This window comes from Pseudochaenichthys georgianus, chromosome 6 (genome assembly GCF_902827115.2).
Source record: "Pseudochaenichthys georgianus chromosome 6, fPseGeo1.2, whole genome shotgun sequence".
Classification (NCBI taxonomy): domain Eukaryota; kingdom Metazoa; phylum Chordata; class Actinopteri; order Perciformes; family Channichthyidae; genus Pseudochaenichthys; species Pseudochaenichthys georgianus.
Window position 1 is genome coordinate 42629665 of NC_047508.1, and position 12994 is coordinate 42642658.

The window sequence follows — 12994 nt, forward strand, 5'->3', positions numbered from 1 at the left end:
AAACTGTAGTTTTTGTCTGATATAACAATAAATAACGGGTTTGCGGCTCCAGACAAAAAAATGTTTTGGAAAAAGGAGCAAAATGGCTCTTTTGGTCAAAAAGGTTGCAGACCCCTGCCCTATCCGATAATAGTCCAATGCAGAGGCAATGATGTCATATAATACATTATTTGATATATATTAAATATTTATATAGGTATTTTGATATAGTCTTAAAGTTACAACCGGCCCTTTGAGTGCAACCATAATGCTGATGTGGCCCGCGAAAAAATTGAGTTTGACACCCCTGGTTTAAAGTAACACGGGGTAAGATATGCATGTACAAATGACGTCTTTAAATCTGAAGTATTCCTTTATTTCTACATCTGCATGTGTGTCCAAATTAATACAGGCCCTGTCTCTGTTTTCATTACTTTTCGGAGAAGAAAAAGGAAACATTTTAACATTTCGCTGAGGCATACAAAATGCTCAGCCAATGAGTATTTGTTGATATCCTTGCTTTTCTGACATTGAAACATTATGGATATCAAGCTTGAATAATGCTTCTGCTGATGTTTCCACGAAGTTAAGGGTTACGTTGATTAACCATAGCTCGCTGAGATTAAGAAAAACCTCCCAAATGTCTGATTGACACCATCTGTCAATCACAAACTGGAGCTATTTGTGTCACGATGGAGAAAGTGGACTGATTTTGTAAAACCTCAGGCCAGATTTTATTTTTTTTACAAACGTATGATTTTACTGCGAAGTCCTGATCACTCCCTAATGTCCGTATTGTTCGTACTTTTTACTGTTTTTATTTTATCTTTGTGTAAAAAAAGAAAAAGGCATTTCGGACCGACAAGGCTTTAAATTGGGCTTTACATTTTATTATTAAGTATAGCTGAAAACATTAGTAGATAATAAGGGCTGTGCGATTATGGCAAAAATCATAATCACGATTATGTCTGGTCAATATTGATATCACGATTATTAAATACGATTATTCAGTGACTTTGAAAACATCCATTAATTGAACTTTAAAACAAATTAAAATAATAATTTGAACTATGTTTTTAAAACCCTGAACTTTAAGTATAATTCAGCTGAAAAACCAATACAAGAATTCTTCAATAAATATCAAAATAATAAATACCAATAAAGAAGATCAACAAATATTTTGGAGCGCACTTCCACAACCTACTAAGCATATATAAATATGATAACTAATGTCACTCACGACCTGTAATGTTTAATTACACTGCTCCACGCAGTACTCTCTCTTTGGAAACCGGAAGTAGCGAGCTACGAGGCTCCGGCTTGACGAGGTTAGTGAAAGTTGACTGAACGCTAGAGACCGGAGAATAAAGACACGGCAACTAAAGCTTCCCTTGTAACGTGTTTGTATGGATTTATTAAACAGACTGCACGTCACCACACAACCTGGCCGAGAGGGCTTTTAGGGGGGGAGGGGTGAAAGCGCACTCGCGGGCAGGATGTGTAACGCAAGACAAATTGAGAGCATCATTGCGAAAGGGAATGCAGCAAAATAATTTTTTATTACGTTGTTTTCAGAATCGTTGCAAGCCAAAATCGAGATTAAAATACGATTAATTGTCCAGCCCTACAATGAACTGACCACTTTTTACCAATTACAAAAAACGTGTAAACAGAGATTTATAAGTGATTTAAAACAATTATAAAAAACGTTCTTAACTACTCTTGTTGTTGACTTGTGTATTTAAATCCAACTGCAAAAAGTTCATATGAAATAGTATTTAGCAAAATGACAGTTTAAAGCAGGGGTTCTCAGCTGGTCAGGCCTCGGGACCCACTTTTTCATTTGTCAATAAATCGCGACCCAAAATTTGACCCACTCAAATCTATTCAACAAAAGATTGTGCTGTAATATACACGCTTTGCAGCAGACAATATTAATGAAAGTGAAGTACAGTGCAATATATAAACTATGCATTCTGGTACTCTGAGAAGAAAATAAATACATATACCGTCCTTTCGGACTATAAGCCGCGACTTTTTCCCCCATTTTCTTTGTGCAGCTAACGGCCACTAGGGAACCTCCTAAATCTATGGATTTTACAGGTAAAATTAACCACCTTTAACTCTATGGGCTCTAGGACCGGTCCGCGCCCGCCACCTTTAAGCGGCGGGCTCCAGCAGGAAAAGCTGGAGGCCGGAAAAGAGTGAGACAGGTAGCGCGCCAAAGTAAAAGTGGAACCGAGACACAGAACGAGAGCAAGACAGACGGACAATTTAGCTGCTGCGGCTTATATGTAGGTGCGCTTTATAGTCCGGTAAGTACGGTATTGCTACCCGACATATTAATCATATTTGATGCCATTGTTTGTTTTTCACTTTGTTCTGACAGCTTGCTGCTCCACACAGAGAGAAGAGTAAAGATGAGATAGTCTGTGTGAATTACTTTAAAGTGTGGGTAAGGGTAGATAGCCTCCATTGTTCTGTGACCTGTCAGTCATCAGACCGGGGGTCATATTTCATTACGTGTTCATTTCTATCTGAAGTTGTACCCATGGATGTATAAAGAGGAGTTCTACCGCAAAGTTATTCTCCGTGGGGACTTCCGGGAACAATCTTGATTCTGATTGGCCAGAAGACTGAAAAAACATCAGCAAAGATGTTTTATTGAGAAGATGATCACTATGTGACAGAAGTTTTCAAAACCGTTCATGGTCTCCGGTACTTCCAGTCCAACGCCCACTGCATGCACAGCGTTAGAAAATCGGGCCTTCAAAATAAAAGTTTGACTTTTTTCCAAAATAAAAGAAAAAAAAAAGATATATTTTTTTTAACTTTTTTTTTTCTTCACTCACATCTGCGACCCACTCGAAACGGGTCCGCGACCCACTTTTGGGTATAATGGAAAGTGGGATTAATTGCAGGAATAGTAAGAAAAAGTGTCTTTGCCGTCTTCTGCGAAAAAGCAATCTACAGTTAAAAAAAGAATACGGTATTTCGGACAGACAAACTTAATATGTACAATTACTGTCTTGAAAAAACTATGTGCTTTCAGAATCTGAAGGGTCAGTTCGACTTGAAACGTGATGATGTTTACAGGTTCCTTCAAGTTCGTCATTACATCGATCAAATACAGAGGGAGAGTACACAAGTGCACTGGGATAACACCTTGTTAAAGGTTTTTAAAGATGCCTATCTTGAGGGCTCAAACCAAAAAGTTGTCTCAAAAATCTATAGGTATTTACAACAAACAAAAGGTAACTCGCTGTATGTAAAACAAAAATGGGAAAGGGAAGGAAATGTAGTTCTGAAGGAAGAAGATTGGGAGCACTTATGTGAGATACAATGGAAAACGTCAAGTTCAACCTCATGGCGAGAGTTTTGTTGGAAAAACCTCGTACGGTTTTACTCCAGCCCAGAAGAGACATTACACTAATTCCTCTGCATGCTGGCGACAGCGTGGAGGCCTCATGGCGAACCATGTTCATATATTCTGCTCTTACACATCATTGAACGCTTTCTGGCTGCGGGCTCATGGAGTTTCACAAAAGGTTTTTCAGGTAGACTTTCCATTTAAATTTGAATCGTTATATTTGGGTGCTTTACCACCAGAAATGTTTTCCTCTGAAGATAGATATCTGTTTCGAGTCCTGAGTGCTGCTTGCAAGAAGGCCCTCACCAGAATGTGGTTAGAACCAGGAAACCCTGCTTTGGATGAGTGGGTTGACATCGTGTATGATATTTTTAAGATGGAGGGGATAACCCTTGCTTTGAGACTGCAACAGGGAAACATGGATAATATATGTTACACCAATACGACCCTCATTTGTCTCGAAGGGACTTTTATATATTTTTGTTTTTAGTATTTGTTATTTCTATGCCCCCCTTGTTTGAATAAGTTGCAGGTACACCCCATACCCCTGTTCGTGTTTATGTTCTTTCTATATGTTATCGCATGTTTGACGGTCAGCGAGGCCTGCATCTGTATTATCCCCAAATATGCACGTTTGATTTGTGATTTTACTGTTAACTACAGAAGGCTTACAGAGAATATTGTATTATCTATGACATGTGAAAAGAGAATTTCTAATGTAATTGTTTGTTTGCCAAATGTAAAAAAAATACATTACAACAAATAAATAATGCAAGTGTACCAACAACCCCATGCACGTATCCACAGTGTGTGTACAACGAGACACAGAGCCTGTTTACACGGCAGCGGACGGATGAGCAGCTAGAGTTAATCATCGGTTTGATATTCAGACGTAAGAGGCGATGACGAGGAGGAAGAGGAAGTTCATCCCCTGCACCCACATGAACCTCACATTCTTCTGGACTGTTCCTGCTGCCTCTCGTTACCTTTGCTGCTAATATTTTGTCTGGGAAGGAACCAATACATTTCCCAACGCTGCAGCGTGTCCATGTGTGTGTTCAGGCGGTGTGTGTCGTGCATGAAATGGCACGATGGCAGTGACCGAGTGGCAGGGGATTAGGGGAAGCTAAACAAGAAAGCCACTGGGGGCAAAACATCCACAGATGGAAACGGTAAAAGTGCTTCGAGAAGGACCTCCCCTCTTTGTTTCACAACAGATGGAATTCTTCATGTTACGCACCGGGAGAGGGGAACAGATGTGTTGGCTGCAAAGGCTGATAAGATCCCAAAATCAGATTTATAGATTTCATATTAAAAAATGCATAAGAATCCGTCAACATGGCAGTTGCATTGTGTTTTATTAGGTATTTATTTCAAAGAGGACCATGCATACAAATTAGGGCTGTCAAACGATTAACATTTTTAATCAGATTAATCACAGCTTAAAACTTAATTAATCATGATTAATCACCATTCGAACTATGTCCAAAATATGTCATTTATGTTTGTATATTGTTGGGAATGGAAAGATAAATGAAAGAAGGCGGATATATCCATTTAACACAGTATCTATGCTTATTATAACATTTTTCTGCGTGTCAAAATGAAAGACAGCCCACACACCTATCAATCATCAAACCGTGGGGTCTTAATTCATTACGTGTTGATTTCTATCAACGGGGGAGTACTTCAGGAAAGTCGACAGAGGGGGGGGGGCTAGTGGAGTACTTCAGGAAAGTCGACAGAGGGGGGCGCGCTAGTGGAGTACTTCGTGACCACAGTGAACGTTGTGATCAGCTGTTTTAGCGCAGTTCTCCAGTGAAGGGGGGAGTCTCCCTCCGCAGCCGGTTGGCGTAGTGTTGGCACAGTTCCGTTGTACAGACCGACGTTAACAGCAGCCTGTCTGTGCACACGGAGACCGACTCTGTCGTCCGGTGATCGAACCGCCTTCTGGAAAAGCTTCACAAGTACGTCGGTACGCAAATGCGCTTTGTGACACAAGTGACGGTACGCATTTCAGATTACGCACATAACCTGCGTACCAGTTATGTGTACCCCTGTACCAGAGCCATATTATTACTATGATATGGCTCTGCCCTGTACTACAGCAAGAGTATTCTCCGTCGGGACTTCCTGCAACAACACCACGCCGTTATCAAAGATGTTCTATTGAGAAGACGATCACTACGTGACAAAAGTGTTCAAAACCGTGGCTACTGAAATCAATCTTACTAACTGCTGTCTGTGCAATTTACTCCGCGAGTTGGCAGACTTTATTTTGCTTACTTTAACATCATTGTTCATGGTGGGGCTAAGCCATTTCTTTGTATGGGTGTAGCCTACCCCAGCCATACCCTGGCGCTGCCACTGGTGGTATGTATGGGGCGGGCCATTCTGCACATGCGTTAAATATTTTAACGCAATTAATTCAAAAAATTAATTACCGCCGTTAACGCGATAATTTTGACAGCACTAATACAAATACATTCATCTCAGAAAAGAGGAGATATGAATTATGCCAGAAAATATCTCATTTCCATCTGCAGTCCTCAGTTTGAGGGAAATTCAAGCGCCGTCACCGGAGTTTCCGTTAGAATATTTTTTCGCCGGTCAACATGTCCGTTAAAGTTTAAATCTTCCGGACAAAATTAGAAAAGTGCCGGTCAAAGGTCTTCTTTGTTATTTATTGAGCTTTAAAACAAATTGATATTATTCGATATTAAACAAACTACTTATAGCAGATTTACTACATTATTCAAAAGTGAACAGTAACTTATAACAACACGGGAATAATACACGGAGCGCTCTCCCTCTCCTGACAGCCCGTCAGTCTCATGCAGCTCGCGGATCAGTAACGAGTGACCCGACAGTAAAACTAAACATATCTATAACTAGTTTCTGTAGTTTGAGAGGTCATTAAAATAGCTACGTGTGATATTCTAACCTGAAGTATTTTGTCCGCTCACCGCTGCATGTGATGCAGAGCTGCGTGTCGACTCGTCAACAGCAGCTGATCTCTCTCCCGTCAGATTAGACTCGCGTTTATGTCCATATCGATCAGATCCAGCTAGTTCTAGCTAATGATAGGACTGCCTGCTTATTAAAAGAGACCTCAACAATAAGTGTCGCTATGCAACCGGGTGAGGCCGCAAAGTATAGCGCAGCATTATGCATTTGTTTACATGTCCACCGGAACCCTGAGGCATTACCAACAGATCAACGCACAATCAACCCATCCAGGACATCTCTTTCTCCACATTACGTGTTAGACATTAGAGTTGACTATTCTTGTCCGTCACATACTCTTTTGTCTGAAACATAAGTGGCGCAACTGATGCGGTATTCCGCTAAGGGGAAATTATTTAGATTTAGAGAGATTTAGATTTGCCGGTCTTCAGCATATTTTACCGGTCAAAGTCCGGTAATTACCGGCTAACGGAAACTCTGGCCGTCACTCTTCCATTTTGCTTCCATTACGGCAAGTTTAGACGTACAGCCGATTTCTTGCATCGTCTACATGAAAGCTCATTTGTGAGATCAAGCGTTTTGATGATATTTCTGACATTAGGCAGTGTGGTAAAGTAGTTTCGGCCGGTGCTGGCTGTCAGTATCAAGTAGAATATATTTGCGGATTAATCGGGGGAAGGTCCTGAGGACGGTGGCGGCCGAACGAAGGTCAAAGTCGTGTGGTTTGAACAGATTATGCTTTAAAGACCTACTATGAAATGTCCTGTCAGATGGGAACATGTAAAGCAGATGGAGATGTTCTTGGTTGTTTCTATTCCTGCCGTCATTAGGGACGTTGGATATTTAACGTGTGTTTAAAAGCAGCTTATTTGGGCTTTTGGGCGAAATTAATCTGCTTTTTTGTGTTAAAATGATTGTTAGTAGGGATGTCCCGATCCGATTCCGATCATTTGATTTTGACAATCTGTCGATACCGATTTTTCCGATCCGATCTTTATGCAATGCATTAAGAGAAAGAAAAGGTAACAGATAACGGCTGGTCATCCAACGCGATGAGTTCAGCTATCTTGCTGTTATTGTGTTGGCCTTTTCACTGTTCTGGGGCAGTTTCTCTTTCCTTTTGAAAGTCTCTGAAAGTGTCGGTTGTTTCAGTGCCGTTACCCGAGTGACCGCTGTGTACTCACCGTGTTGTTGTTGGTGTTTGTTTCTCAGGTGGCGTATTAGATTGGTCGTGTTGAACGTAGCTCTGTTCTTTCCACCACGCGGAACCTCCGCCTTGCAAACATTGCATCTGGCTGTTACACTGCCTTCGCTTTCAATTTCATAATACTTCCAAACTGCTGACATTTTCTCTGTCCCGACTCCCGAGTCACCAGCTGAACGTAGCCTCTCGTTAGCTTGCTGCTACTATTAGACTCTGCGCCCACTCTGTTGCCAGATTTCAGAGAAATAAGCAGGTCTGAAAACAAGCCCAAAAGAAGCAACACATACATGATTTTGTGTAATTTTAAACCAAAACTAAGTCCTCAGGATGACTTTAAGACGTGAACATGGTCATTTTTGTTTTGTAACATTAAATTAAAAAATATATATTTTATAAAAAAAAAATTCAAAAAATCCCAATCCCCGATTTTTTCCCCCCGATCCCCGATTTTTGGAAAATCACGTGATCGGCTCTCTAATCTCTAATTGTTATGATTTGCTAATACACAGCAGAATAACGCCCATTGGGTTATGGACGTGTGGTTCCTAGATGGACTTGGTGATGTGCATCAAAGTGAATCATTGTATATATTTCAAAGTGTAACAAGAACTTGTTGAAATGTAATCACTGAAATCTAAGAAAGAAGATTAGGGCCACTTGGTTATTTTCTTTGTTCATCCAGTGGTGGCCCCAATGCCCTTGTCCCATATGTGAAACCCATCGTCACAGACCTGGGTGTACGGATTGATCGTGATTTCAAACTAGACAAACAGATTAACTCTGTGGTAAAATCCAGCTTCTTTCAGCTAAGACTTTTAGCAAAGGTCAAGCCTTTCCTTTCTTTTAATGACTTTGAGAAAGTAATACATTGTTTTAGATCCACTAAACTGGATTACTGCATCGCTCTGTACATTGCAGTAACCAAGGCTTCCCTGTCTCGCCTACAGCTGGTCCAGAATGCTGCTGCGCGCCTCCTTACAAGGACAGGCAGGCGTGAACATATTACGCCTGTACTCGCCTCGTTACACTGGCTACCACACTGGCGGTGGTGGCGAAGTCGATAGGGACTTGGCTTGGGAACTGGAAGGTCACCAGTTCAAGTCCCGGCAAGACCAAGTGCTACCGAGGTGTCCCTGAGCAAGGCACCGTTCCCCACACTGCTCCCCGGGCGCCGTTCAAAATGGCAGCCCACTGCTCCTAACACTAGGATGGGTCGAATGCAGAGAAACAATTTCCCCACGAGGGATTAATAAAAGTCCATCTTATCTTACCAGTCAGTTTTAGAATACAATTTAAAATGTTACTGTTCGCATACAAGGCCCTAAACGGTTTAGCCCCACCGTACCTGGCAGATCTCTTAAAACCATACACACCCACACGGTCACTGAGGTCGGCTGGCAGACTCCTTCTGGTCGTCCCTAAATCGAGGTTAGAGCAGCGAGGAGTCGGAGCCTTTGCAGCTCCAACATTATAGAACGAATTACCCCTCCAGGTTAGACTTGCTCCAACTCAGCCCGTTTTTAAATCTCGTTTAAAAACCCACTTCTTTCCCCTGTTTTGACGTCTGTGGCTTCTGATCTGGTTTCATTGTCTCGTGTTTTACATGTGTTTCATGTCCCGTCTGTTTTCCATGTATTTATGCTATGTTGTTATACAGTTGCTGATGTACAGCACTTTGTTCAACTCTTTAAATGTGCTACAGAAATAAAAATGGATTAGATCTGACGAAAAGTGATTTTGAGTGCTGAGAAAAAGTCGGAATTCTAAAATAAAAAAAGTCAGATTTCTGGGAAAATACATTGAATTCTGAAAAAGAAAATCTGGACTCTTCTTTCCTCAAAATCCGGACTTCTTTGTCTTTAATTTAAATCTCAGAACACAAACAATAAAAAAGGTTTGGTAAGATCTAAAATATAAACAAGGCCCTATCTTTCTTCCGTATAAATGATATGAACACCTAAAGGAATGTCAAATTATAAGAAAACGTCGCCTGCTTTTTGAACCCGAACACCTCGGTCCCTTTTGACCGGCGACACATCACCAACACGTCTCTGGACCGCATCCAAGCTTGATAAATTCCTCCCGCCTGCCCCTTACACTGTTTGTTTGTCTGTCTGATACCGTCTGTACAGGCACATGCCATAACAGGACATTCCAAACAAAACCCCCAAATATACACACACACACACACCGCAAGGAGCTCCGTGCTGCATGATGCTACCACATGGCAGCCAAACACACAGAGAAGCATCAAAGGAAACTGGTCCAGCACCTGTTTTGTTTCTCCAGTGCTCAAGACGAGTCGAAAGTGTTTTTATTCGGCCCACATCGACAGGGGTGTGACAGTGCGTACCGGTACTAGGTGCCTGCACTACCTCCCCGTTGCATTTATTAAGGTCTTTGTTACAGATCTGGATTAAGTCGTGGACGTTCAGGTCGTGGCTGAACCGGTCTCTGCGGTCATGCCTTGGGTCTCGTCATGCTGCTTCCCTGATGGCTTCCTCAGGATTGTAGCTGACATCCTCGTGGATTCATCTTCTCATTACAGACACATGCATTTCCTAACATTCGGTCTATATGCTGTGAAATGTATTATCTCTTCGATGTACACACGGCATCTATTGCACGTCTGTCCGTCCTGGGAGAGGGATCCCTCCTCTGTTCCTCTCCCTGAGGTTTCTCCCATGTTCCCTTTAAACTGTGGGTTTCCTCTGGAAGTGTTTCCTTGTACGATGTGAGGGTCTAAGGACAGAGGGTCTAAGGACAGAGGGTCTGAGGATAGAGGGTCTGAGGATAGAGGGTCTGAGGACAGAGGGTCTAAGGACAGAGGGTCTAAGGACAGAGGGTCTAAGGACAGAGGGTCTAAGGACAGAGGGTCTGAGGATAGAGGGTCTAAGGATAGAGGGTCTGAGGATAGAGGGTCTAAGGACAGAGGGTCTAAGGACAGAGGGTCTAAGGACAGAGGGTCTAAGGATAGAGGGTCTGAGGATAGAGGGTCTGAGGATAGAGGGTCTAAGGACAGAGGGTCTAAGGACAAAGGGTGTCGTTTTTCTCACACTGATATTCTGAACAATCTGTGTTGTTGTATTTGCTGTAAAGTCTCTACTGTAGGCTATTTTTATTATATGTACAGCACTTTGGCTCCACCAAGAATCGTTCGACGGTTAAGATCGAAATCGCAATTTTTGACTTGGGTATCGGTATCGAAACAAATATGTTGGTATCGTGACAACACGAGTGCGTCCTGTGCTGGATATCCTTTACACATTTTGACCCGAAACACATCTCTACCCCCCTCCCATCCCCTCACCTGTCCACCATGTTGGGGTCAGCATTTCTGGACAGCAGGATCTCCACACAGCGGGCGATCTTATCTTCACTGCCAGTTGCCGAGCAGCAGGCCATTAGCACCGTCCAATTATCTGCGACAAAAGAACACGTTAGTGCTGAAGTCCATCGTCACAATGTTACGATTTAGTTGCATTTAAACTAACATTTAGCTGAGCATCAATTGGACAAAGGTAATAGGCTGGCAACAAGGTTTTAACAGAACCATGCAGAACAGTTTGGGATTACAGATTCCTTTCTTATGAGTACCGTATTTTCGGACTATAAGCCGCGCCTTTTTTCCCAATTTTTCGACCCTGCGGCTTATATAACGGTGCGGCTAATCTATGGATAGTTAAATCTCTCTCTACAGCTAACGGCCACTAGGGGACCTCCTAAATCTATGGATTCTACAGGTTACAGTCCACCACCTTTAACTCTATGGGCTCTCTGGCCGGTCCGTGCCCCCCACCTTTAAGCGGCGGGCTCCAGCAGGAAAAGCTGGAGGCCGGAAAAGAGTGAGACAGGTAGCGCGCCAAAGTAAAAGTGGAACCGAGAGACGGAACGAGAGCAAGGCAGACGGACAATTTAGCTGCTGCGGCTCATATGCAGGTGCGCTTGTGCGCTCGCTTACTCACTGTAGCACAAAAAAAAGCAGTTATTCGTACAAGCCTACAGTAGACCATTAGATCGGAATCTTGAAAGAAACTCATAAAATGGAGAGCTTGACATTTGTATTAGGACTAAGAAAAGACTTATGTTGGTCCAATTGGTTACAATACAAAGATACCAGCGAGCTCTCAAACAAGCCTAATAGTAGGCTTGTTTGAGACAAGCAAGACCTGCGCAGTTGCGATCAACGTCTTGCTAGTGCGTTGCATGATGGTTAGTCATTTTGTCCGACTTGCTCTGGCGGCTCGCCCACATGAGACTTTGAAATCTCGCGGGACAAAGACGCCCGCAGCCTTGAGAGCGAGGCGAGGCGAGTTGGCGCAGTTGCTCTCCACGAGCTGCGGAAGCGAAATGCTTGATGGGAAACGGCTCGCTGGTATCTCGAGCTGAGCGCTCATTGGTGGTGTTTACCACGTGCTGCTGATGAAGCTCTCCCATTGGCTGGCAAAAGTTTGTTGTTGTTTTGTGTCAGTTTTACGTCGCCACATTCCATTCCACAATGTTTATCATCATGAAATTAATATCTATATATTTTATACTATACTGCTTACCGTTTTCATACTTTATATATCTTAGCATATTCATACACACTGTTCATACTGCTCACAGGCTGATATCTAGTGTATTAATACACACTGTTCATACTGCTCACAGGCTGATATCTAGTGTATTAATACACACTGTTCATACTGCTCTCAGGCTGATATCTAGTGTATTAATACACACTGTTCATACTGCTCACAGGCTGATATCTAGTGTATTCATACACACTGTTCATACTGCTCACAGGCTGATATCTAGTGTATTCATACACACTGTTCATACTGCTCTCAGGCTGATATCTAGTGTATTAATACACACTGTGCATACTGCTCACAGGCTGATATCTAGTGTATTAATACACACTGTTCATACTGCTCACAGGCTGATATCTAGTGTATTAATACACACTGTTCATACTGCTCACAGGCTGATATCTAGTGTATTCATACACACTGTTCATACTGCTCACAGGCTGATATCTAGTGTATTAATACACACTGTTCATACTGCTCACAGGCTGATATCTAGTGTATTAATACACACTGTTCATACTGCTCACAGGCTGATATCTAGTGTATTCATACACACTGTTCATACTGCTCTCAGGCTGATATCTAGTGTATTAATACACACTGTTCATACTGCTCACAGGCTGATATCTAGTGTATTAATACACACTGTTCATACTGCTCACAGGCTGATATCTAGTGTATTCATACACACTGTTCATACTGCTCACAGGCTGATATCTAGTGTATTAATACACACTGTTCATACTGCTCACAGGCTGATATCTAGTGTATTCATACACACTGTTCATACTGCTCACAGGCTGATATCTAGTGTATTAATACACACTGTTCATACTGCTCTCAGGCTGATATCTAGTGTATTCATACACACTGTTCATACTGCTCTCAGGCTGATATCTA

The 12994-nt window shown here is 42.2% G+C and overlaps 1 protein-coding gene across 1 annotated transcript in view; it reads right to left on the reverse strand.

Moving 5' to 3' along the window:
- asz1 (ankyrin repeat, SAM and basic leucine zipper domain containing 1) overlaps positions 1-12994 on the reverse strand; it is an 85697-nt gene that overhangs the window by 59470 nt on the left and 13233 nt on the right. Inside the window, exon 4 of the mRNA XM_034085842.1 lies at positions 10831-10942. Within this exon, the coding sequence (XP_033941733.1) occupies positions 10831-10942 (112 nt within the window). The remainder of the gene's footprint in view (positions 1-10830; positions 10943-12994) is intronic.